This window comes from Diabrotica virgifera, chromosome 8 (assembly GCF_917563875.1).
Source record: "Diabrotica virgifera virgifera chromosome 8, PGI_DIABVI_V3a".
In the NCBI taxonomy this organism is placed as follows: Eukaryota; Metazoa; Arthropoda; class Insecta; order Coleoptera; family Chrysomelidae; genus Diabrotica; species Diabrotica virgifera.
Window position 1 is genome coordinate 77490492 of NC_065450.1, and position 27481 is coordinate 77517972.

General features: G+C 32.4%; 2 protein-coding genes across 3 annotated transcripts in view; one reads left to right on the forward strand and one right to left on the reverse strand.

Moving 5' to 3' along the window:
• The window catches only part of LOC114332182 (adenylosuccinate synthetase), a 67648-nt gene extending 56369 nt beyond the window's left edge, over window positions 1-11279 (reverse strand). The window contains exons 1-2 of the mRNA XM_050657562.1: window positions 10841-11279; window positions 4901-5003 (exon numbers count right to left, since the gene is read on the reverse strand). Coding sequence (XP_050513519.1) covers window positions 4901-5003; window positions 10841-11005 — 268 coding nt within the window. The 5' untranslated portion in view covers window positions 11006-11279. The remainder of the gene's footprint in view (window positions 1-4900; window positions 5004-10840) is intronic.
• A 361-nt stretch (window positions 11280-11640) lies between these two features.
• LOC126889328 (zinc finger protein 420-like) lies at window positions 11641-26510 on the forward strand. Of its 2 annotated transcripts, none has more exons than XM_050657564.1 (2): window positions 11641-11978; window positions 24773-26510. In XM_050657564.1, exons 1-2 carry the CDS (start codon window positions 11744-11746, stop codon window positions 25846-25848), a joined length of 1311 nt encoding a protein of 436 aa, XP_050513521.1. In that variant the 5' UTR covers window positions 11641-11743; the 3' UTR covers window positions 25849-26510. The 2 variants fall into 2 exon arrangements, with proteins under 2 accessions (XP_050513521.1, XP_050513520.1); XM_050657563.1 differs by lacking the exon at window positions 24773-26510 and adding an exon at window positions 15042-16621.
• Window positions 26511-27481: the final 971 nt, after the last annotated feature.

Genomic DNA, 27481 nt, shown 5'->3' on the forward strand with positions numbered 1-27481 from the left:
AATTCTCGCGTTAGAGATCTCATAGTAAATCACGAGGGAAAACCAGGAAAAACCTCGTGATACTATCCCGACATCGTAAGTATTTGGTTAATAAAAATAAAAATAAAGTCGAAACGTTAATAAAAATCATTTTTAATAATATTGTGGCTTATTTCCCATTATAAATAGTTAAAACTTATTCCAGTACACTGTATAAGTGAAATCATATGAACAATCACACAGTGTAAAGTCCTTTAGGTTAAGGACAAAAAAGGGGGATTTAAAAAATTATTATTAATCAATTAATATCATACATTGGGCTATTGCATTCAGTAATTATTAATATAAAATACGTTCATAGTAGGAATGAACGGAATTAATTGTAACAATAAACGGAAATAATTGTAGAAATAAACGAAATACGTTAGGAGAAATAACACTGTTATTGACACAACGAATAGTCTTCGTCGGTCAATTAACGACGTTGTTGTTTCAATAAATAGTGTTCGTTGACTCAGTGAACAGAGTTCGTAATACCAATAAAGTGATATTATGGTATCCATAATGAATGTTCATCCATTCAATAAACGTAATACATTGGCTCAACGAATGAAAATAATGAATTGATGAACATCGTTTTGTTGTCCCAATAAAACCAAGAATTGGACAAATTTCAAGGATTGCGTTTGTTGTCTGAATTAACATTTTTATTGATATTACTTACCTTTTTCGTTGAGTGTATGTACTATGTACTATTATGACATTGGATTCATCGCGTTTGCCAACACTTAAAAGGTTATGTGAAACCCGGTGGTCATCCAGACATGATGCTGTTATGGCTTTGCGTCGAGCTTTCCGACAAGTAATGAAATCTTTAAGGAAAATTTCATTGCTATCCAAAAAACGATAAAAAATTAGAAACTAATGCATATTAGAGCATATGAATAATTTTGAATTTGTCGTTAATATTACTATTCAATCTAAAATACTTAACTTTATTAATCTCACATCAAGACTTTTGCAATCTGAAATGGCAGAGTTAACGGTTGTCGTTCAACTTTTTCAAAAACCTCGTGATAATACTCGAGAAATGAGAAATCCGTTTTCCGAAACTTTAGTAAAAGCAGCAGGAATAGCAGAATAGTGGGGTATTACACTTTCTTTCTTTCTCCCCTTCCTTATACCCTTTCAAGTGTCGGATTTGGGTTTAATTTAGCTACATATTCACCCATCTCTTCCATTCTTTTCGGTCCTGTGCTATCAGTTTCATTTCTTCTAGCGTTTTCTGTTTAATTTTTCCTGCTTCTACTATCCATTTTTTCCTAGGCCTGCCTTTTTTCTTTTTTGTAATATTCCTTGTTTCGTGAATTTTCATTGCTAGTCTACTAGGTTTCATTCTCATCACCAAATGGTGTATGAGGTACAAATTTGGGTATTACACCAAAATTTAAAAATAAACGGATAAAACGTATAAAAAATTTTACGGTGAGCTACGCGGAGACAAAAATGACTTATAGCAAAAAAGTTTTGAAGTTAATGTTTTCAAGGTACCCCCCATCTTAACTTATTTATTTTTAGCTCATAATCAAAACGGTCGGAAAGGTCGATTTTTAAAATAATCATAGTATATTATAGCATCAATGTTTCGAACTTTTCACGAATCCTCTTCAGGTGACAGTCATAACTTTGATTTTTTTAAATGGGAAAGTAGGTACATGATGTGACACTTCTTTTAAAACCTTTTGAAATACTGATTACAAAAACGTATAATACTTGCTCAAAATTTCAGTCCAATGCTTTTTAAATCCATTATTTTTTTTTAATCCTGAGAAAACTAATAAAAATTTTTGAAAAATTTAAATGCAGAATAAAATATTACTTTATTATCGAGGGCCTAAGTCCCTAAAAACTTCTATAATGTTTATTTTAATAAGTTACAGGGGTGAAAACGAAAGAAAATTTAGTATGATTTTTAATTTCAATTCACTCAAAAGGAACTTTTTGCTTATTCTAAGGGACTGTCGACACTAGTTAATAATGTAATCTTTAATTCTGCATTTAAATTTTTAAAAAGTAGGTACTCATTAGTTTTCTCAGTATTCGAAAAAAAATGAATGCATTTAAAAAGCATTTGACCGAAATTTTGGCCAAGTATTATACATTTTTGTAATCAGTATTTCAAAAGCTTCTAAATGAGGTGTCACATGATGTACTTTCCCATTTAAAAAAATCAAATGTGTGACTGTTACCTGAAGAGGGATCGCGTAAAGTTCGAAACTTTGATGCTATAATATACTATGACTATTTTAAAAATCGACCTGTCCGAGCGAGTTTGTCGGATTATGATACATGTATAATAGGTTTTCATGTCTATTCCCAAAAAATCTAAGTATTAGCACTAACTGATGAAGGCCAAATATTGTCATTTACACATTTTAGTATTATACTGTTATTAGTTGTGGTTATATTTATAATACGGGGGCCCACAAAAATTTTCGCGGGGGGGCCCTCAATCTTCAGCTACGCCACTGAGTGGTCACGTACATCAAAGTTTATCCAACTAAACACTGTTAAGCTATTAAAAATGTTCAGTTTGCTATTAATAGACTTTTGGTACGCGGGATAAAGGCCTATAATCCTATAAGATCTATAATAAAGAAATAAACTAGATCATAAGATATAATAACCAATAAACGTCAAAAACAATATGACTTTGTTTGGACTATGATAACTATTTAAAATTTGTTTTTATTGTCAGATAAGTATTTACAACTGATATGACAAATAACAGATCATTAAGTCTGATTTATAATGGACCTAAAATGTTACAACAAAAAGCTTTTAGATGAGCAAACTTTGTTAAAATCTCTTGATAAACATAAATGGGGCCCTCAGAGCAACAATGGCGTAAGCCACAAATTGAGCATTTTTAGATTAATACACTTCTCCAAGAAATTAACGCACCTGCTTAAAAATGGGTCATTTTTGATGTCTCGAATTTCCTAAACCTGTTGTTCGATTTAAGTAATTTTTTAATATATTATAGCCTTATTCTTTAACAATATCGCTGTAATAATATTGTTGCTAGACAGGTAATTTGTCATTGTATACCGGGTGTACCAATCATACTGTGATTTTTTCTTATCCACACTTCAAGTTCACCACACTATGTGGAATATTCTAGCATATAATATAAAATACTGAAATTAAAAACCAACTATAGCCTCATTTTTTCTTAAAATTCTGATTTTTGATTCATTCGCTTATGTTGGATAATAAAAAAGTTAGGTACTTTAACAATTAACCTAGTTTTCCGTCAATCCACGGTGTTTCTAAGTAAGTATGGCAAACTTTAAGGGGCAGTTCCGCTTGAAAAAATAATGACAGTTTGCCTTATACTTTATAATGGTATGTTAGCAAATGCTTCGTTTCGAGATAGAGCGTGTTGAAAATTTTCTTAGAAACTGAAGATTTATTTATTGTTCTAAAACCGGTTAATATATGCACCATTGGGGCACATACAGGTAATATGACCCTTATCTGTGCCAATGGTGAACATAAAATTCTTAATTTATGTCAAAAAATGCACAATAACTACCTCTTAAAATCCACCAAATTTCATTTGCATATCTCAACCGGTTTTAGAGCAATAAATAAATCGTCAGTGTGTAAGAAAAATTTCAACACCCCCATCTCGGAAACGAAGCATTTGAGGACATGCGTTTATAAAGCAAACTATCATTATTTCTTTCATGTAGAATTACCCCTTAAAGTTTGCCATACTTATTTAAAAACACCCTGTATTGATGAAACACAATGCTAGTTGTTAAAGTATCTAACTTTTTTATTATCCAACAAAGCAAATGAATCAAAAAATAGAATGTTAAGAAAACATGGGTTTTAATTTCAGTATTTTATATATTTCACAGGGTGAAGCGAACTTTGAGAAAAAATCACAGTTTTATGGGTACACCCGGTATACAATGACAATTTACCTATCTAGCAACAATATTATTACGGCGGTATTGTTAAAAAATAAAGCTATAACATGTTAAAACAATCACGTAGATCAGACAACAGGTTTAGGAAATTTGAGACATCAAAAATGATCCATTTTGTGGGTGGCCTGTTTTCTTTGATGCGCAGTGTATATTGACATAGACTAAGCATAATTCTGCACTTCATGATGATAAGATCTCTTGGACTGGTTTGATGCACTTTCTATCACATAGGTCTAGTGGTCACATATTTACTCTATGAAACAGTGTTGATTCAAAAAAACCAAAAAAAGATGGTGTCGTCACTTTACTCAACTTGACACTCTGTCTATGTTAATATATAAGTCTATGAACTGACTATTTCTATGCCGGTCCCCTCATGTCCTTGTAGCCACTGTGTCGCTGCTGGACTGGTCTGAGTGCCCAATCGCTGGAAGAACATTCTGGAGAATGTTAGCCACTATCTATGGGCTTCGAGAATAGGATAGGACTCTATATAAAGAATAGATTGTGAAATACGGATTTAGTTGAATTTTAATTGTTGAAAGAGATAGCTGAATTTTATTTGTACACAATACAAAATTTAAAACGAAATTTAAAATGTAGCTAACTTAAATTCTTTTTGTAAATAGTGCCTTTAATAAGTAAAAATATTAATCGTTTATTCTAAATAATTATTGTAAATATTAAATGAATTAAAATAATAGGTTTGTATTATAAAGGATATAATAAAGTGTTTGGTAAAGGGTATATAATGTTTTTATTTAAATAAATATAAGTGTCTAAAAACAAATCAGTAATTTCATAATAAAAATTGCACTATCACATCTATCACTATGATATACCAAAAAGAAATTTGATTAAAATAAAGGACTTCATATGAATATTAAATTTAAGAATAATAAAATGTGAGCTGTTCTTACCTATAATTGATTTTGAATTGGGGTGAATTATACCACTTGGAAGAAGGTGGAAATCATATTCAACTCCATCAGTTACTACTGTGTGCCCGGCATTGTTACCCCCCTAGAAAAAAAAATAAATAAAGATATTAGTTCAGTCATTCAAATTATTCAGTTATTATGATTATTCTGTTATCAGAGAAGACCATATGCCTCTCCAAAGATCCCAAAAGCATGAAACGTACATAAGAGGGTGATGGTCGCCTCTAAAACAGACTGAAATATTAACTTTCTCTCATTTTCTCTAAATTTACTCCTATTGTGACTACAAGTAATGCAAACTGTATGCAAAAACAATGGCAAAAAAATGAGCTAGATGATATTGGGAATTTGATAAGAGGTATGCCAGATCAATCTTGAGCTGTCATTAATACCTAATAGAGATGGTGATACACTCTACTAACAAGAGCCTACAACTTTATTTTTAAAATTTATTGGAGAATTTTGTGTACCTATTTTTTTTCAATTTTTTATACCCTCTGTATACAAGGACCAGTTGTTGTATTATTCACAAATTTATCCTTAAGCAGCGTCCAGATTTTAGAATTTCAATGTTTTACATCAGATGCATGTTGAAGATGGAGGTACTATCTTTAACATGTACCTGATGTAAAAGTAGTACAGGCAATTAATTGTATCTGTTTGTCCTTCGTCTAGCATTATGTTATATGTGAATTAATAAATAAATAAATTTTGCCACCCCAAATTAGACCAATGTTTATGACATTCAGGGATACCTTCCTGTTTGGATGCAATGCCCCTGAAGATGCTCTAAAAGCGAAAGTATACTTTAGAAATAAACTCAGTGCTCGATATACAGTGTGTCCACGGATGGGGTGCCCAAGAGGAAAAACTTTTTTATTTTCAATTTTAGCGAAAAATGTCATTCTTGATAAAAAGTTTTGCTTGTTCTAAAACCCCATAAAATAAAATAAAATTCAAGTTTTTAAATTATGCTTAATTTTATAGCCAATTTTATGTAAATCCCTATAAATTTTTGCACTAAGTTTGAAATTGTAACAATAATAACTTGGGAGAACAACCCTTTCGCTTCTCTGGATTATAAAGCCAGACTTTGTGGTTGTCCTTGAATCATCAAATTATTTATTAATTAAATAAATATTAATCCAATAATTTTAATAATGAAATTTATCACAAGATAAATTCTTTATTAAACATGGTCGAAAAAAATTACAATTCGCAAATTATTTATCGGAGTTGACAGTTACTAAGCTACATTGTGGCTTGGCAACACTAGATTATTGTTACGATTTCGAACTTAGTGCAAAAATTTATAAGGATTTACATAAAATTGGCTACAAAATTAAGCAGGATTTGAAAAACTTGAATTTTATTTCATTTTATGGGGTTTTATAACAAGCAAAACTTTTTATCAAGAATGACATTTTTCGCTAAAATTGAAAATAAAAAAGTTTTTCCTCTTGGGCACCCCAACCGTGGACACACTGTATGCCTTTTCTTTCTGTAAATTTCATATATTCAACCAAGCATTCAACCACTTCCTATTTCATTTAATTAACATAAAACAAATAAAAGAAGTAGAAGAGCGTATACCTACAGCACTTTTTTATTTCCAATTTTAGCTAAAAATGTTATTGATAAAAAGTTATCTTGATAAAAAGTTTTGCTTGTTCTAAAACCCGGTAAAATGAAATAAAATTCAAATTTTTTTCAAAACCTGCTTAATTTTGTAGCAAGTTTTATGTAAAGACCTATAAATTTTTGCACTAAGTTCGAAATCGTAACAATACATAATCTAGTGTTGCTAAGCTACAATGTAACTTAGTAACTGTTAACTCCGATAAATAATTTGCGAATTGTCATTTTTTCGTCAATATTAAGTGTTCAACAAAGATTATCTTGTGAACTGTCATTCTTGGTAAATATGTTGCTTGTTCTAAAACCATATAAAAGGAAGACAAAAAATTTAAATATCAATAACAAAACAATAATAAAGGAAAATAGGAAAACTAACAGTAATTAAAACAACAACTATTTGACGCAACTTCCACCAACTTCAAAACATCTCTCCACCCTATTTTTAAATTCTTTATAAGCTTTTATTAGCATGTCTGGGATGATTCCTCCGATGGCATTAATGATTGCTTGTTTCAAATCTATATTTACAAGATAAATTCCTTGTTGGATGTTTAACATTGTCTTGTCGAAAAAGAATGACAATTTGCAAATTATTTATCAGAGTTGACATCTACGAAGTTACATTGTAGCTTAGCAACACTAGATTATTTTTACGATTTTGAACTTAGGGCAAAAATTTATAGGGATTTGCATAAAATTGGCTACAACATTAAGCAGGTTTTGAAAAATTTGAATTTTACTTCGTTTTATGGGGTTTTAGAATAAGCAAAAATGTTTATCAAGAATGACATTTTTCGCTAAAGTTGAAAATAAAAAAGTATTTCTTCTTGGGCACCAACCGTGGACACACTGTATAAAAAAATATAAAATTTCCTACATATTGTGGCTGGTCCCTTTTCTTTGATGCACAGTGTAGTTTTATATATATAGTCTTTTGAGTCCCTTTTACTTTTCAGTGTCGAGACTGACACGTCCTTTCACGTGTGTACAAATGTTGACCATTGTTTCTTATTATATGCTAATCTGCTTGCTTCTGCTATTGTTTTCCCGTTGCTTTAGATGATTTTAGCGACTACTGTATCCCAATCTTCTCTAGGTCTTCCTCTATTTCTTTTCTTTTGTATCCTGGCTTCCCATATTTTCTTCATTGGTATGTTGTCTTTCATTCTTTTCATGTGTCCCCACCAACTTAGTTGTTTTTCTTCAATATACTCAAGTACAGATTTCGTCTTAAGATATGTGCGTATATCTGTGTTTCTTATTCTGTCTCTCATTGTCACTCCTCTAACTCTTCGCAAATACTTCATTTCTAGGGCTTGTATCTTGCTTTTTAGTTTTCTAGTTAGTATCCATGATTCACAGCCGTATGTAACCACTGGTCTATATATGGTGTTGAATACAGTTAGTTTGGTTTTTCTTGTGATTTCTTTTTTGTTTAAGAAGCTATTTTTTATTGCATGAAATAGTTTTGATGTTTTACTTATCCTCTCTTCAACATCTTTGTCCTGCCTTCCATTATTTTCAATTGTAACGCCCAAGTATTGGAAATGATTTACTTGTTCTATTGCCTCCTCATTAATTTGCATATTTATTACGACTGGTTCTTGCGATATTACCATGGTCTTCGTCTTATGTGTATTTATCTTCATACCCTGTTTACATAATGTGTGATTCCACGCTTGCAGGTTATTTTTTTTTTTTTATTTTGCAGGTCTGCTTTTTTTCTGAGATAACTACTACATCATCTGCGAATGCACATTCCGAAATGGTTACGCTATGGAGATTCCTGTACCCTACATGCAATTTCTTTAGTTGCGGTGTGCACTCTATCATGATTTCGTCCATAAAGATGTTGAAGAGGGTTGGGCTCATGACACCTCCTTGCCTTAGTCCTTCAGTTGTTTCGAATTCTGTTGATTTCATGTTTTTATGTATTATACGCACCAATTATACAGGTTTGACGAACCGCCAGGAATCAGCCGACTTAAATCAAGGAAAAGGTTTATGAGAAATGTCAGCGTCGAACCACCTGAACTGTTCCCCCTACATCCATAACGACCTAATGGAATGAACCTGGACTGGAGAACCTAGCGGACACTCATCCGAATACGCACAGGTGTTGCCCCTGTAAAACAGAACCTTATTAAATGGGGCATCAAGACAGATAACGACGCACTTTGTGAATGTGGGGAAATACAGAGCGTGGAGCATCTGAGAGTATGCAGACTTTGCCCATCACAGTGCACCCTCGATGATTTATGGCTCGCAAATACAAAGGGTGTAGATGTAGCCCGATATTGGGCAGAAAAACTGTAGTTGGATCCAGACACGAAAAAGTAAAGTAAGTTTATGTATTATGTAGTTCCTATTTCTCTTATAAAGCCTTTTGATGATTTTAACTAGTTTATCGTCAACCCCTCTTCTTATCAAGCTTTCCCACACAGTTTGTCGTTTCACCCTGACGAATGCCTTTTCCAGGTCTATGAAGGCCATATATGCTTTCTTTTTAGATAGTAGCGTTTTTTCAATTATTTGTTTTAAGGTGAAAATATGGTCTTGTACTCCACGTCCCTTTCCAAAGCCACTCTGTGCTTCATTTAAAGTAGTTTCTGAAATGTTTCTCAGCTTTTTTTCTAGTACTGTTTCATAGACTTTGAGTGAAGAATATAACAGTGTAATTCCTCGATAGTTGTTACAATCTTTGTGATCTCCTTTCTTATATATCGGCACTATTACTCCTATCTCCCAGTCCTTCGGTATTGTTTCTTGTCTGCTTGCTTCTTTGAATATTTCAGCTAATTGTTGTACGCCTTTCATTCCCATGTACTTCAGCATTTCCGGTGGTATATGGTCATGTCCGGGTGCCTTTCCGTTTTTAAGTTTGCCTATTGCTTTTATTGTATCTTCGATTGTTATCTCGATGCTTGTTCTCTGTTCTTCACTACCTGTCGCGTTACTGTTTTCTTTATTCCTATCCACTTTTGTGGCAGTTAATAATTCTTGGAAGTGTTGTCGCCATCTTTCAATAATTTCTTCTTCTTCTGTGATTATTTTTCATTCTTTGTTTTTAATTCTCATATCCTTACAGGGTTTGTCTGTTCTCAGGGATTTTAATGTTCTATAAAAAAGTTTTTGATTTTCTTTGCTATTGTGTTCCAGCTGTTGTCCAAATTGATGCCAACTCTTTTCCTTTTTTTTTCTGTTTTTATCATATCTCTTACTGCAGTTCTTGCCTCTTTGTATTTGTTGTAATTGTTTACTGTTTTGTTTCCTATATAATTATTCCAAAGTTTTTTCTTAGTTTTCACTTGTTGTTTTATTTCGGCATTCCACCAGTTTGTTTGTTTTACCTTGTCATTCCTTTTACAAATGCCACATACTTTTTTCACCACTTCCAGTAATATATTTTTAAATGATTGCCATTTTTGTTTTAGGTTGTTACTATCATTTGCATTTTCCAGAACTGCTATCTCTAAATCAACCATTTCTTTGTATATTAGGGCAATCTCTTTGTTTCTGAGCTTGTTTGTAAGTTCTGATTGATTCGTATTCAATTTTTCTTTTGTATGTTCCTGGGGTTTGTTTTTATTCTTTATTCTAGCTTCCAACAAATATATGCTTGTTTCAAATCTATATTTACAAGATACATTCCTTGTTGGATGTTTAACATTGTCTTGTCGAAAAAGAATGACAATTTGCAAATTATTTATTGGAGTTGACAGCTACGAAGTTACATTGTAGCTTAGCAACACTAGATTATTTTTACGATTTTGAACTTAGGGCAAAAATTTATAGGGATTTGCATAAAATTGGCTACAACATTAAGCAGGTTTTGAAAAATTTGAATTTTACTTCGTTTTATGGGGTTTTAGAATAAGCAAAAATTTTTATCAAGAATGACATTTTTCGCTAAAGTTGAAAATAAAAAAGTATTTCCTCTTGGGCACCAACCATGGACACACTGTATAAAAAAATATAAAATGTCCTACATATTGTGGCTGGTCCCTTTTCTTTGATGCACAGTGTAGTTTTTAACTTTTTAAATAAAACATTCTGTACTCAGAAAGAAGAAACATTTTTATTGAAGTAATTTGATTTGAATATTAATATTTTGAGCCCAGATACAGTTAAAATATTTACAATTATTAATAAAACACCCTGTAGTTGTTAGGGCTCGTAGGTCACCCTGTACCACAGAAACCCTGGCTAGCTATAATCGACATGCAATGATATTTTAAGTATTGATCAGTTTATTTAAAATATAAATATAGATTCAAGTACCTGGCACCGACAAACAACGTCTACATCTGCAGCAAGCATATCCACAACTTTTCCTTTTCCTTCGTCCCCCCATTGGGCCCCCAACACAACCGTCACCTTGGACTCCCTGTCCGTCCTGGGTTTTTTGCGGGGTGATCCGTTGATACCATTTGTTGTGCTGGACATGGTAATTCTTTTTTAAGTTCCAAATATTTTTTATTAAACGGGAAAAGACGAAAAATATTTAAATAAAGAAAGCGACGTGTTTTTGGAAATATTCACAGAATTAATCAGCAGTAACCAACTAACCAACAAGAACACTTCACTACCCGTCCGTACCCGCAAAATGCACCACGACCACGACCACGAGGAAAACGGAGGACTCCTCTTTTAATCTTTATCACAAACTTTTGCAGCTGATTAGCCTCTGGGTGACTCTGATTATGAAATGAAATAAAATAAGAAATGACATTAATGACAAGGACAAGCATCGTACTGTCATAAGTCATAACAACACGCATGTGTATGGAATATTTGGCGCCAACCTTTTAAACAGGTTGTTCAATTCACGATCGTCTGTATTTGAGCCGATCGTCGTCATAGATGTGGCAACACTGTGGAGCTTTCAAATAGAGGGCCTATTTATAAAATATAAAAAATAGTGATGCGAGAAGAATTCAATTTTAAAGAGGGTAGATTTTGGGCCGCGCCCTTGTAAAATGTATGCACATGAAACAAAATTGGACAAGTATATAAGTAAAAGGCTAGATGTCATTTTGACATTTTCATTTAACATAACCAAACAAATTGTAAATGTCAAATGTCACAAGTTTCAAGTTTCAAGCTCTTTTTTTTATTTAGCACTTTTTATCTGTAAAATTACTATTTGAATTGATTTGAATACATAAAATTAAGTGTAGTCAAATGGAAATGGAAGTAAAACAGGAAATTAGCGAAGAAACGTGTAAAATAGAAGAAATAGAGTATAATGATGGTCTTTTGGATGCCTTTAAATGTGAAATGCAGGAGGAGTCCAATAGGCAAAGTACTTATGGCACATATGATTCTTTACAATTGAAGAAATGTCCCATAGACACTGAGATAGAACAAGGTGGAAGTAAACTTAATCGATTTGAAGAGAACCAAGAAGCTGAAAAAGGTTAGTAACAAAATATTTAGTAGTAGAAGTAAGTAGAATAATTATAAACAGTGGCCTGCTGAGCATGGTTCCGTGGAACCAGGTCTAGGCCCCGCTCTAACGTACTTTTTGTTTCTAATTTGATGGGGACATTTTGAACTAAATAAGTACACACTAGGAAATGTAACTGCTTTCCAGATCTCTGGAAACCTCTGTTTCCTTCTTCATGGAAAGAAAGTTATATTGTTCCTATATTTAAAAATGGCCAGAAAGACAACATTGAAAATTATCGTAGCATTTGTATCCAATCTTCAATCCCTAAGCTCTTTGACTGCCTTATAGCAAAGCAACTTTCTTGGTTCTATAAAGGCTTAATATCTCAATCTCAACATGGTTTTTATCTTCTTCTTCTTCTTATACTTGTTGTAGATCTGTCGATCTGTTAATTCTGACGTTGAAGTATTTCTTGAGAGGTAAACTGCCAGCTATCTCTCCATCTTTTTGGTGGTCTCCCCGGTGGACTCTTGCCTGCTGGCTTTCCTTCTAGAGCAATTCTTGCTAGCCTGTGCTCCTCCATTCTTTTTACATGACTGAACCATTCTCTTCATCTTTGCCTGCCCCATCTGACTACATCTTGCACGCCACACTGTTCCCTGATAATGTTGTTTCGTATTCTATCTCTTCTTGTCTTCCCTGCTATTGCTCTTAGTGTCTTCATTTCGGCTGTTCGTAGCATGGTTTTTATCAATGATATATAAGAGGATAGACACAGCAACAACTATAAAAAGTGTCCGAAACATATACTTCGCTGAAGTATATGTTTTGATACGAAGTGGGAGAAATTTTTACAAACACAACACGATCAATTATTGTTTTGTTTGTATGTGCGTATTTGATCGTTGTTTGTCTTGTGTTTATCATTGTGAAAATCAAATTATATTTTAAATTTTTGGGAATGTAGAGTGAAAATGTCTAATGATCTTTCGGACACCCGATTTTGTGTCAGATATAGGTAGGGTTACCATACGTCCGGATTTCGTCCGGTCAGTCCGGATTTGAAAGGCATGTCCGGATTGGCGTCCGGATATGAGAAATGTCCGGATTTTTTCTTTACTAAAAAAATGTAAAACAATTGGCCCAACGGTGGGAAATTTCATTTTTTATGGTAGTAAATGGACTTTACTACCTAAATAAGAAACCCCAAACACTCATGACAAATGGAAAGAACTATTTGAAGCATTTTCTAAAAGCAACGTTTAATTCTGCCATATATGCATTTCGCATATTGGGACCGTGCAAGTTTGGCAAAGCGACACCTACTTCTACGCTCTGCAACTTTATTCGCACTTTTAATTATATTGGCCAATTATATTAGTCCTGGTTACTGGATAATTGTCAAGGCCATAGTACAAAAAAATAATAAGAAAAAATAAGATTCAGGTTATGTTATTAAAACGTAAACAATTGTATGTAGTAAATAAAAGTTATTAAAATGCAGTACTGCAAGCAAAATACAATTAATTAAATTTACCTTTATATAATAATTGCATATCATATCAATATTGTGGAGCAACATATAATTTTTATTCTTCAATGACAGTAGATATGAAATGTACGTCAATTTGACAATTTCAATTGACAATATGAATTATTTAAGAAAGTTGCAATATTTCTCCGCTATTCGCGCATGATCGTTTCTCAATTCCCTTCCAAGTACTTGCACACCGCGAATAGGTATGTATTTACAATGTAGAGGTAGCGACACAGTGAAATTAACATTTTACATTTTCTACAACCCCTTGGATTACCTCTGTCCGGATTTGGCCTAATAAATTATGGTAACCCTAAATATAGGGGAGTTCTCCATCCATCCTCTTATATGTCAACGGTTTTATAGCAAAAGATCCACTGCAACAAACTTGGTTTGCTATCAATCTGATATATTAACTGAAATGGAAGACCATAAACAGGTAGATGCCATATACACAGATTTTTCCAAGGCATTTGTTTGTGTTGATTTGTTGATCACCAAATACTTTTGGGCAAATTAATTAATTTAGGCTTTCATGACGTTTGTTGAATGGATTAAAAACTCTACATATGGTAGAAGTCAAAGAGTCAAGATAGGTTGTCATCTGTCTGACAATATTTCAGTAACATCTGGAGTTTCTCAAGGTGGCCACACTTCTCAACTTCTTTTTAATAATATCTTTGTTAACAACATCACTTCCTGTTTCCTAAATAGTAAATGTCTAATGTTGGCAGATGACTTGAAAGTTTGGAAAGTTATAGATTTCCTAAAAGACCAAGCCCTGTTGCAAGATGACTTAAACAGACTACAAAGTTCGTGCAATCAGAACAAACTCCACTTGAATGTAAGAAAATGTTGTTTCATAAGTTTTTCTCGTAAAGTCAATAGAATCAAAACAAGCTATACTATTAACAATATGCCATTGGATTATGTTTTATCTATTCGGGATTTGGGTGTTATTTTCGATGAGAAGCTTACTTTCTGTGACCACATAAATACTATCTCAATAAAGGCATCTAAACTTCTCGGTTTTGTTACTAGGAATTGCAAGTATTTCTCCATTAATTCAACAAGATTAGTGTATTGTTGATTAGTTAGAACTATTTTAGAATACTGCTCAGTTGTTTGGTCACCCTACTTTCAGAATAATATTGATACGTTAGAAAGAGTTCAGCATAAATGTTCCAAACCAAGCTCTACGTTACCACAATTGTTTTCAACATTCCTTTCCACAGAACAACCTATGGTATTCACAACCCATTGGATAGATACATGGGACTATTAAATCATTTCGATTGTGATATATTCAATATAACTTTAATTTGGTTAAAAGATCTCTTGCTTTGTGGTATTGTGTATATTGTACAGTTGATTTTTGTTGTATTTTGTATGTTTTAGTATGTAGTGAACTTTTTGAATGTAACTTTTGATAGTGATTTTATACTGTCTATAGGTAATTTATGTTTTAAATCCTAACTTATATTGTAATTTGTAACTTAATGGGGTTATCCCGTATAAATAAATAAATAAATTAGAGTTGTTTTTTATTTTAGATTATTTCCATGATGAAACCAAAGTTGAAATTACGGAGAAACTCATTGAAGATTCATCTTACGAAGGAAATGATATGAGTCGACACACTGAAGGAGAAACTTTAAATAAAAATGTGAAAGTTGTGACTGAAAATAGACTTTATAAATGTGAAATTTGTTTCAAGCAATTTACCGTACCAAGTAGTTTGACAAAACATTTGAGAGTGCACACTGGGGAAAAACCTCACAAGTGTGAAATTTGTTTTAAGGAATTTAGTGAAGCATCTAGTTTAAAAACACATTTGAGAGTGCACACTGGAGAAACACCTCATAAGTGTGAAATTTGTTTAAAACAGTGTATTACTGCAACTGATCTGAAAAGACACTTGAGAGTGCACACTGGGGAAAAACCTTACACGTGTGAAATTTGTTTTAAGCAGTTTAGTGAACAATACAAATTGAAACTACATTTGAGAGTGCACACTGGGAAAAAACCTAACACATGTGAGATCTGTTTAAAACAGTTTAGTCAAGCAGGTATTTTGAAAACACATTTGAGAGTGCACACTGGAGAAACACCTTATCAGTGTGAGATATGTTTTAATCGGTTTACTCACAAATTTCAATTAACTTCTCACATGTCAGTTCACACTGGAGAAAAACCTCACAAGTGTGAAATTTGTTTTAAGCAGTTTAGTGAACAATACAAATTGAAACTACATTTGAGAGTGCACACTGGGGAAAAACCTGACAAGTGTGAGATTTGTTTTAAACAGTTTAGTGAAGCAGGTGCTTTAAAAGTACATTTGAGAGTGCACACTGGAGAAAAACCTCACAAGTGTGAAATTTGTTTTAAGCAGTTTAGTGAACAATATAAATTGAAACTACATTTGAGAGTGCACACTGGGGAAAAACCTTACAAGTGTGAGATTTGTTTTAAACAGTTTAGTGAAGCAGGTGCTTTAAAAGTACATTTGAGAGTGCACACTGGGGAAAAACCTTACACGTGTGAGATTTGTTTAAAACAGTTTAGTCGAGCAGGTACTTTGAAAACACATTTGAGAGTGCACACTGGAGAAACATCTTATCAGTGTGAGATATGTTTTAATCGGTTTGCTCACGAATTTCAATTAACTTCTCACATGTCAGTTCACACTGGAGAAAAACCTCACAAGTGTGAAATTTGTTTTAAGCAGTTTAGTGAACAATATAAATTGAAACTACATTTGAGAGTGCACACTGGGGAAAAACCTTACAAGTGTGAGATTTGTTTTAAACAGTTTAGTGAAGCAGGTGCTTTAAAAGTACATTTGAGAGTGCACACTGGGGCAAAACCTTACACGTGTGAGATTTGTTTAAAACAGTTTAGTCGAGCAGGTACTTTGAAAACACATTTGAGAGTGCACACTGGAGAAACATCTTATCAGTGTGAGATATGTTTTAATCGGTTTGCTCACGAATTTCAATTAACTTCTCACATGTCAGTTCACACTGGAGAAAAACCTCACAAGTGTGAAATTTGTTTTAAGCAGTTTAGTGAACAATATAAATTGAAACTACATTTGAGAGTGCACACTGGGAAAAAAACCTCACAAGTGTGAGATTTGTTTTAAACAGTTTAGCATAAAAAGTGCTTTAAAAAGACATTTGAGAGTGCACGCTGCACACTAGAGAAAAACCTTATAAGTGTGAAATTGGTTTTAAGCAATTTACCGTAGCAAGTAATTTGGAAACACATTTGAGAGTACACACTGGAGAAAAACTTAAATTTGTTTTAAGTTCAGACATAAAATTTTTGAAGTTGAGAATGACTCTAAAATTTTCCAAGTGTTCTTTCGAGATTGGTTCTTCACTTACTAAAATATAGTGGACATGCTAAGAATAGTGAATAAACCGCTACATCAGTGTCAGACTCAGTAAATGTACGTTCATCTAAATTTGCTTTACCAGATGAAACTAGATTCGACAATATTGGCCGTATTGTAAAAAGAGACGATAATAGCTCAAGAAAAATAATATACAGAGAGCACGTAAAGGTTGGAATAAATTCATTTTCTCGAGTATTTCACGATTTTGGAAAAAAATCCCGAAACAGGTCGATTTTTATTTTTAAATTATGACTTTTTGGCATATATATCGTACTCGTGACGTCACCCATCTGGGCGTGATGACGTCATCGATGATTTTTTTAAATGATATTTATATACCTACAAGATTTCCCATCTCTAGTGTGGGCAGATCAACACGTGAAAAATCAGGCTCTCTAAAAATTCAATTTTTTGGCGAATAAGAAATAGTTTCTAAAGTGATTTTAGTTACAGTGTGTCAAAGACGATTAGTGTTAAGTGAAGTTATAGAAATAAACTTTTGAAACAGACTGTAAGTACAATAATATTAAATACAATACATAAACTTAAAACAACAAATACAATTTAATTCAACATCAAGCCAAAAAAGTAGATCATTAGAACGTTGATTACAAGCTCCAGAAACTGGAATTTTGAAAGTTAAAGGTGGGAACTGTTGAATCGAACTGCTCCAAAATAACGTAAAATAATTTAATTTAATTTAATTCAATTTAGGGGTAACACATTCGAAAGAGAAACATATTGCTTGAGAAAATCATCTTCCTCCGGCGCGATAGGTGGGGAGGGTGATTTTATCGCGAGCAATTTCGGTAAGAAAATGAACCCCGACGATTACACATCCGACGATAATCGGAAAAGATATAGAGAAAATGAAGAGCAGTCTTTTTCGAAAAGCAAAAAAGTATCAAGAACCCCAGATAAAAGGAACACAGAGGAAGACAAACTAGACCAAATATTAAATATGATGGCAAACTTAACGAAAGAGACACAAGATCTGAAAATTCACGTAAAAGAAATTAAAGAGGAGCAAAGGCAATACAGAGAAGAAATGAGGGAACTCCGAATTGAATTAGAAGAATTAAGACAAGAGAATGGTGAAGTGCGAAGAGAAAATGAACATATGAAAAAGAAACTGGAAGATGTAAAAGTGCGCCTTGAAAGACTCGAAAGAGCAAGAAAAGAAAATAATGTTATAGTACAGGGAATGACAATAGATACGGGAGATAGAAGATTACTAAAAGAAACAATGGAGAACTTTATGAAAAAAGAACTAGATATTAATATAAAGATAGAAGAAGCTGTGAAATTAGGAAACAAAACATGTTTAGTCAGATTGCCAAACAAAGAGGAAAAAATAAAAGAAAACTTAAAGAAGTAAAAGAAGAAAGAATATATATAAACAATGATTTAACGAAAGAGGAATTACAAATACAAAAAGAAATAGTCAAAATAGCAAATGATGAAATAAAGAAAGGAAAACGCGTCCAAATTAAGCACAACAAATTGATAATAGATGGACGGGAGAGGAAATGGAATAAGAACAAGAATCAGTTGGATGAGGTTTTTCAAAACGTTTCAAAAAACTAGCAACTGATGAGAGAATACAAGACAATACTTATTTGGCGACGGACGAGGCAAATAAAAAGGAAATGAGTGCAGATAAATTGATGTATCACAAAAAAGAAATAAATAAGAGCAGACAAGGAAACAAAAATATAAGACGAAAACAAAAAAATAAAAAACATAAAGAACTGAAAATAAGCACATGGAATATAAGAACGATGTTGGCACCAGGAAAAATGATAGAAATAAGCAAAGAACTAGCAAAGTATAAAATAGATATTGCAGCACTGCAAGAGATACGGTGGGAGGGACAAGGACAGATTGATAAACAAGACTTTACACTATTATACTCAGGAGGAAAGAAGCAAGGACAAAAAGGAGTGGGATTCATGATTCTAGGACAGCTAAGAGAAAAAGTCATAAACTTTAAACCGATATGTGAAAGAATTGCGTATGTAAGAATAAATAATAAACCATTCAATATATCACTATTAAACCTATACGCACCTACAGAAACAAGCAACACAGACGATAAAGACAATTTTTATGATAAGATAGAAGAAGAGATGGAAAAAATACCCAAAGAAGATGTTATAATTATACTAGGAGACCTCAATGCCCAGATTGGAAAAGAAGATTTTTTACAGCAAATTGCAGGAAAACACACCGTACACAAAAACACTAATGATAATGGTCTAAGACTGTGTAACCTAGCAACAAGAACAAACATGATAATAAGCTCAACAAAATTTGAACACCCTAAAATGCATAAAGTAACATGGAGGTCACCTGATCAGAAAACGTATAGCCAAATTGATCACATACTAATAAACAAAAGAAAACAATCTTCAATGAAGGATGTGAGAACTTTCAGAGGTGCGTGTGCGGATTCAGACCACTATATGGTCGCAGCCACCATAAGACAAAAAGTTAAAATCCAAACTAAACAGAAAAATCAACAGAAAAAATGGAATGTCAATAAATTGCAGAATGCAGATATTAGAAAAAAATATGAAGAAGAAGTAACAGTGCAAATAAGAGAGAAATATAAAGCAGAGGACATCAAATCAGAATGGGACATGATCAAAAAGTCAATAGAAGAAGCTGCAAAAAAGCAGGTAGGCAAACACCAGAAGAAAACAAAAAACGAATGGTATAACAACGAATGTAAAGAACTAACAGCACAAAAGGTGCAAGCAAGAATTAAATGGCTGAGAACGGATAAAGAAGAAGACAGAGAAAGTTATGAAAAATTAAGAAAGGACGCTAAGAAAATTATAAGACAAAATAAAAGAAGATGGGCAGATGAAAAGATGCAAGAAATAGAACAGGAAAGAACAAATAGAAACACGAAACATTTCTATAAAAATATTAAAGAACAAACCAAAAAATACAAAGGTAAAACAAACGGAATAAAAAATAAAGAGGGAATAGTCATTGTAGAAGACAATGAATATAGGCAGGTATGGGCAGATCACTACAGAGAACTCTTGACGGAGGAATACACTGGAGAAGAAATGTACGAAGAAGAGGAAACGGTGGACGAAGAAGCAGACGAAATACACATTGCAGTCTCAAAAGAGCCAACAATAGATGAACTCGAGGAAGTAATACAGAAGAGCAAAAATGGAAAAGCTCCAGGAAAAGACGAAATTAACATGGAACTTATAAAATATGGAGGAAAGGAACTGAAGGAAAAAATACTATCACTATTGAAAAATATATGGAAGGAAGAGAAGATGCCAGAGGACTGGGAGATAGGGCAGGTAATAACAATACATAAAAAGGGAGACCAACAAATTTGTGAAAATTATAGAGGAATAACACTACTAAGCACAACATATAAAATATTGACTTCGATAATAAGAAAAAGATTGTCAAAGATCACGAAGAAGAGAGTGGGACAGTACCAATGTGGATTCACAGAAGGAAGATCAACAATAGATGCTATACACACAATAAAACAAATAATGGAAAAAGCAAATGAATACAAACTGCAATTAGAAATGCTATTCATCGATTTCAAACAGGCATTTGATTCGATTAAGAGAAAACAACTAATGATTGCCCTGGAAAAATTAAAAATCCCACATAAACTCAGAAAATTAATAAATATGACAATGAGAACTACCAAAATTAGCATAAAGACGCAAAGAGGCGAGACAGATGAATTCATTATAAATAAAGGAGTGAAACAAGGGGATGCCTTATCCACGACACTGTTTAATCTAGCTTTAGAATATGTACTACGAAATATAAACAAAGGAAACCTAAGAACAAGAGGTGGACAAATAATTGCATATGCAGACGACATTGTTATTATTGCAAAAAATAGAAACATAATGAAAGAAATGCTAGAAGAAATAAAAGAGAAAGGGGAGACAATGGGACTCACATTAAATGAAGAAAAGACGAAAATATTTAAGACTAGGGAAACCAGCAATAAAAGGAAAAACCAAAATAGGAAATTCAGAGTTTGAAGATGTAGAACATTTCAAATACCTAGGAGTGACAATAAGCAAAACGGGTGAAAGAATACCAGAAATAAAAGAAAAAATATTGGCAGCGAATAAAGCTTATTTTGCAAATAAAACACTACTTAAAAGCAAAATACTGTCTATTAAAACCAAGATGAGAATGTATAACACCATAATTAGACCAATATTATTATACGCAGCAGAAACAATGACGATGACTAAAAAAGATGAAGAAAACTTAAGAATAGTGGAGAGAAAGATCATGAGAACCATACTGGGACCAATCAGAACAGAGCAAAATGAATATCGAAGCCGAACAAATGCAGAGATTAAGAAAGTACTAAAAGAAGATATCGTGACCAAAATAAAGCAATGCAGAGTTAGATGGTTAGGTCACATCTGGCGGGCAGGAGATGAAGCAGTGACATATGCTATGATAGAATGGAATCCAGGAGGAAGACCAAGATCAAAGTGGTTGCAAGAAGTTAAAGAAGACTTAAAAAACGCAGGAGTCAGAGAATGGCGGGGAAAAACTAGAGATAGGAAAAAATGGAGAGAAATCGTTAAGAAGATAACATAAGCAAAAGGGACTGATCCTCCCTAAGAAATAGGATCTAGAAAGCTTACGCGACTTAGCCCCATATCGGGGTGTACAGTCACTATATATATATATATATATATATATATATATATATATATATATATATATATATATATATATATACCTACAATATTTATTTGTCAAATAAACATTTTTCCCTGTTTTCTGATAGAGGTGAAATATATTTTGAATTAAACAAATTACAAACATTCTTCTTTTTATGTCAATAAATTTAATCAAAAAAAAAATTTTGGACACCCTGTATAAATAATTATGTCAATGTTTATATTACTGAATAGAGAATTGAATTACCTTTCAAATGAGCTATCACTCGACCCCTATTCTCGTTTAAAAAAATCATCGATGACGTCATCACGCCGAGATGGTTGACGTCACTAGTATGATATATATGTCAAAAAGTCGTAAGCTAAAAATAAAAATTGACCTGTGCCGGGATTTATTTCCAAAATTGCCCGTTCATGAAAAAATGAATTTATTCCAACCTTTATGTGCTCGCTGTATATGATAAATAAAAGTAATACTATTTATTTAAGTAAGAAGTGCAGAGTGCATCTACAGCCCGAATGTTTCAAAAATTTTCATCTTATTTATTTATTTATTTATATACGGGATTACCCCCATTACAACACATACAGTATAAAAATCAATCTCTGTAATATCTACTAAACTAGAGTAAAATAAATCTTAATTACATACTTATTAAACAAAAACGAAATATTAATAGTTATCCATTAACATATTACATCTATTACACAAATCAGTTCAAATAAACAAAAAGTACCTGTCAAGCTCTTTTAATCCGATTCTTAAAACCAGCCAAGGAGACACCAAACATTTCCAAGTTATTCTCGTTTATAATTTTTAGTGTTCGCTCAATGGGCGAATGCATACCATAGTTTGTCCGATGAAAAGGTATATAAAACAAATCAACATGTCTGAGACTTCTGGAGGGAACATATAAATTAATAGATTGGAGAAGTTCAGCACAACAAATTAAACCATTTATTAATTTAAACACAAATACCAAATCAGAGTTATCTCGTCGAGTTTTTAATAAATTCATGTTGAGTGTTTTTAAAATATAGGTATAATCATGATTAGTAATGCGTATGTTTAATTTGTATGCACAATATCTCAAAAATTTATTCTGCAATCTCTCCAACGTAGTAGAATGAGCTTGGTATTGTGGAGACCATACAATAGATGCATATTCCACTTTAGATACAACCAAAGCATAATATACCGTTCTTAAAGCCCCTACAGATAGTCTCAGACAGTTGCGAATGATAAAGCCCAAAGATTTTGATGCATTTACTGTTACACTATTTATATGTTGCACAAAACGCAACTGCTCATCAAATGTGACTCCTAAGTCTTTTATTGTTTTAACATAAGACAATTCATTTTCATTAATTGTGTAAGAAGTATCATATTTTTTATTACCTCTAAAAAAGCTTATATAACAGCATTTAGCAACATTTAAATGCAAAATATTATTCTCACACCAAATACTCAACCGGTCTAAATCTTCTTGAATTAATATTACATCAGCATTTGAATCTACGAATTTAAATAATTTCAAATCATCTGCAAACATCAGGAAATCGCAATTTCTAAAACATTCTGATATATCGTTCACAAATATATTAAATAACAAAGGTGAACAGTGAGCTCCTTGGGGTACTCCTGATGTCACATGAATTATATTTGGATTAAAACAACCTACTCTCACCTGCTGTGTGCGATCTCTTAAAAAGCTATTGAACCATTGTAAGGATTGACGACTGAAGCCAAAAGCATTTAATTTTCCTAATAAGATGTTATGATCTACTCTGTCAAATGCCTTGGAGAAGTCAGTATAAATAGTATCCATCTGACTTTTATTCTCCAACGCGTTTAATATTTTTTGTTCAAAGAGTACTAAATTTGTTACCGTTGATTTATTCTGAGAAAATCCATGTTGATTGTGTATTAGACGCTCTTTACAATAAAATTTTAATTGATCGTGCAATAGTCTATCAAAAAGTTTTGGTATAGAGGATTGTTTACAAACGCTTCGATAATTTGTTATGTCTTGTTTATTACCTGATTTAAAAATTGGGCAGATATAAGAGTGCTTCCATAAAGTTGGGAAAACTGATGTCTTTAATGATGACTCAAAAAGAAGATATAAAGGATTAGTTAGTGAATATATACAGTTCTTTAGAAAGTAATCGGGAATACCATCTGGACCACTGCTTAACTTATTGGGTAGGGATAAAATGTTGTTGAAAATATCTTTAACTGATATTGAAAAATTAGGTATAAAAAGATTGTTGTTTCCCTTTACTTCCAAGTTATTAATATTTGATTGTGGCAAATAAACTGTTGAAAAAAATTGACGTAAACAGTTTGCAATCTGTTGTCCGTTTGTTGCTATAGCATTACCATAGTACATACTGTTTGGTAAATCATTTGATGCTCTCTTACTGTTTACAAACTGCCAAAAGTACTTAGGATTACTGCGTAAATTATGATTTACTTGATTCAGATAAGTGTTATAACATTGACTTGATAGATCCTTACACAATCTCCTAAGTTCTGAAAAAATCACATAATCCTCTTGATTACAGGAAGCTAAATAATTTTTATGAGCAATTTTTTTCTGTACGACTAAATAACGCAAGTTGGCATCAAACCATTTTGGATAACTAGAAGTTCTAAATCTTTTCACCGGTACAAACAATGATAGTGACATATTAAGTATGTTGTAAAATTCTGTTAAAGCATCATCAACATTTGACAAATTCAAATGGTCTTCCCAAGGTATCATTGAAAGATAGTTATTGAGACCTTCATAGTCTGCATTTACAAAATCATGATAAAATTCAGTATATTCTAATGACTTACCTCGACGTTGACACAAACTAATATTGTAAGTGTAACTTATGTGATGATAACTGTTTTTAAAAACTTAAAAAAATTTAACTTACATTTAAGATACAATATGTCCCCTTATTAAAAATTGTACCCGTATTCGGCCAAAGGTGCATATACGCACCCATCTGTTTTTCCATACTTGAGAAGAAAATAAAAATTTTAGTTGTAAAGTCTTAATTTATGTGTTTTTAATCCATTCTAATAAATAAATTGTCAAATTTCTCTTTGTTCATTGTCCGTTAATGGGTTAAATCAATCTTAACTGCCTGTACTGATTACATTATAGTTGTTTTTTTATTTTAGGGTATCTCCAAGATGAAGCCAAAGTGGAAATTACGGAGAAACTCATTGAAGATTCATCTTACGAAGGAAATGATATGAGTCGACACACTGAAGGAAACACTTTAAATAAAAATGTGAAAGTTGTGACTGAAAAAAGACTTTATAAATGTGAGATTTGTTTCAAGCAATTTAGTGAAGCAGGTACTTTAAAAATACATTTGAGATTGCATACTGGAGAAACACCTCACAAGTGTGAAATTTGTTTAAAACAGTTTCTTAATGCAAGGAATTTGAAAAGACATTTGAGAGTGCACACTGGGGGAAAACCTCACAAGTGTGAAATTTGTTTTAAGCCGTTTACTAGAGCGGATCTGTTGAAAGTACATTTGAGAGTGCACACTGGAGAAAAACCTTATCAGTGTGATATTTGTTTTAATCGGTTTCCTCAAAAATTTCAATTAACTTCTCACATGTCAGTTCACACTGGGGAAACACCTCACAAGTGTGAAATATGTTTAAAACAGTTTACTAGAGCAGGCGATTTGAAAATACATATGAGAGTACATACTGGGGAAAAACCTCACAAGTGTGAAATTTGTTTTAAGCCGTTTACTAAAGCGGATCTGTTGAAAGTACATTTGAGAGTGCACACTGGAGAAAAACCTTATCAGTGTGATATATGTTGTAATCGGTTTGCTCATAAAATTCAATTAACTTCTCACATGTCAGTTCACATTGGAGAAAAACCTCACAACTGTGAAATTTGTTTAAGACAGTTTAATAGAGGACATGATTTGAAAACACATTTGAGAGTGCACACTGGGGAAAAACCTTACAAATGTGATATTTGTTCTAAGCAATTTACCGTATCAAGTAATTTGAAAACACATTTGAGAGTGCACACTGGTGAAAAACCTTACAAGTGCGAGATTTGTTTAAAACAGTTTAGTAGAGCAGTCGATTTGAAAACACATTTGAGAGTGCACACTGGTGAAAGACCTTACAAGTGTGAGATTTGTTTCAAGCAGTTTACCGTAGCAAGGAGTTTGAAAACACATTTGAGAGTGCACACTGGTGAAAAACCTCACAAGGGTTAAATTTCTTTTAACCCTTTGGGGTTGAACACGGTGGTTCCACACTCCACGATGGAACCACCTTTAAACAAATATTCTCCTACTGCCCGAGTAATCGTACGCTGGGACTACCGAACGGAATGGAATGTAGACATCTTGTATTTCACCGATCACGCGATTACAAAATTCTAGAAGCAATTATGCATAGTGTACATCATACATTTGGCGCACTAACAAGTGGATGACAGTGAGGTTATTTCATTGCTGTAAATAAACAAACATTCTTCTACTGAAAAAATGTATGTATTATGTTAATTTGTTGATAAATAGATGTATTTATATATTACAGTATTGAGACTTTCTAAACTGCGAAGAGAACTGAGTGAATTTTGATATTTTGTTTGGTGGTTCCAATAGGTGCCACTAGGCCGATCGGTAACTATGTTACTGTCGGTATGTTTTGTTACAGAATTCCAAAATGAAAAGACGTCTTGATTTGAGTAAAATAACAAGTAATGACACTTACGATTTACTAAGAGATATCCCATCGGATAGATCAGACGCTAAAAAAATTGTTTCATTCCACTTCACGCTAAATAATTTTTTCGTTTGTGTCCTAGTGGTTCCACATGGTACCAGTTTTTTTATAATATGTAATTACAAAAATATAATATAAAAGACCTTTATTTTGTCTATTTTTTGCCATAATATGCCCTAAAAACAAATGATCCACCATCTAATATAAACAAAAAAAGAATGTGTGTGTACTTTGTACGCACGTAAGAAGTTATACTTCTTTATTTATTTATTTATTATACGGGATAACCCCATTAACAGAAAAATTACAGTTAAATATTAATACATTTCCAAAAGGTAATAATAAATTCAATGTGTTAAATATGACTTAATTAATCTAAAAAATAGAGAAATAGAAAAGTATAAAAACACTGAAAAATTTCATATGTCACAAAAATTAATATATAACATGAATATTGACTACAAAAAAATATACAACATACAAACATAACACTTAAGAGTATAAAAATAACATCACAGAGCAAGAGATCTTTTTAATTGATTTAGAGTTATATTAAATAAATCAAGTTCGTAATTATTTAACAATCCCATATACCTATCAAGTGGGTTGTGAACGCCATACAATGTTCTATGGAAAGGTATTTTAAACATATTATGGTAACGGAGAGCTTGATAAGGAACATTAAAATTAATCTGACTTAAAAGATTGGGAGAATCTATAAGTCCATTTATGATCCTAAAAATGAAAACAGCACCTGCTATGTCACGGCGTACCTTAAGTGGAGGTAGGGACAACTGTTGTTCAAGAAAAGAATAATCGTGATTGACAATGATAGTTTGTGTATAGTAAGCACATCTCACTCTCACTTCTATTATAATATAATTTCAACGAAATAAATATACCTACTTAACAGTTACAATACAAAAAATTAACAATAATTACCAAAAATGAACCAAAACTTAACAATGCCAAATATTAAAAAAAAAGAAGAAAAAAGTATGAATCGTCCGGGATTTGAACCCGCAATCTCGCGATTTTTTTATCTCTGGTCCAATGCTCTACCAACAAGGCCATCAAGCCGCATGCTACTTACCTTTCAGATATACACAATTATACATC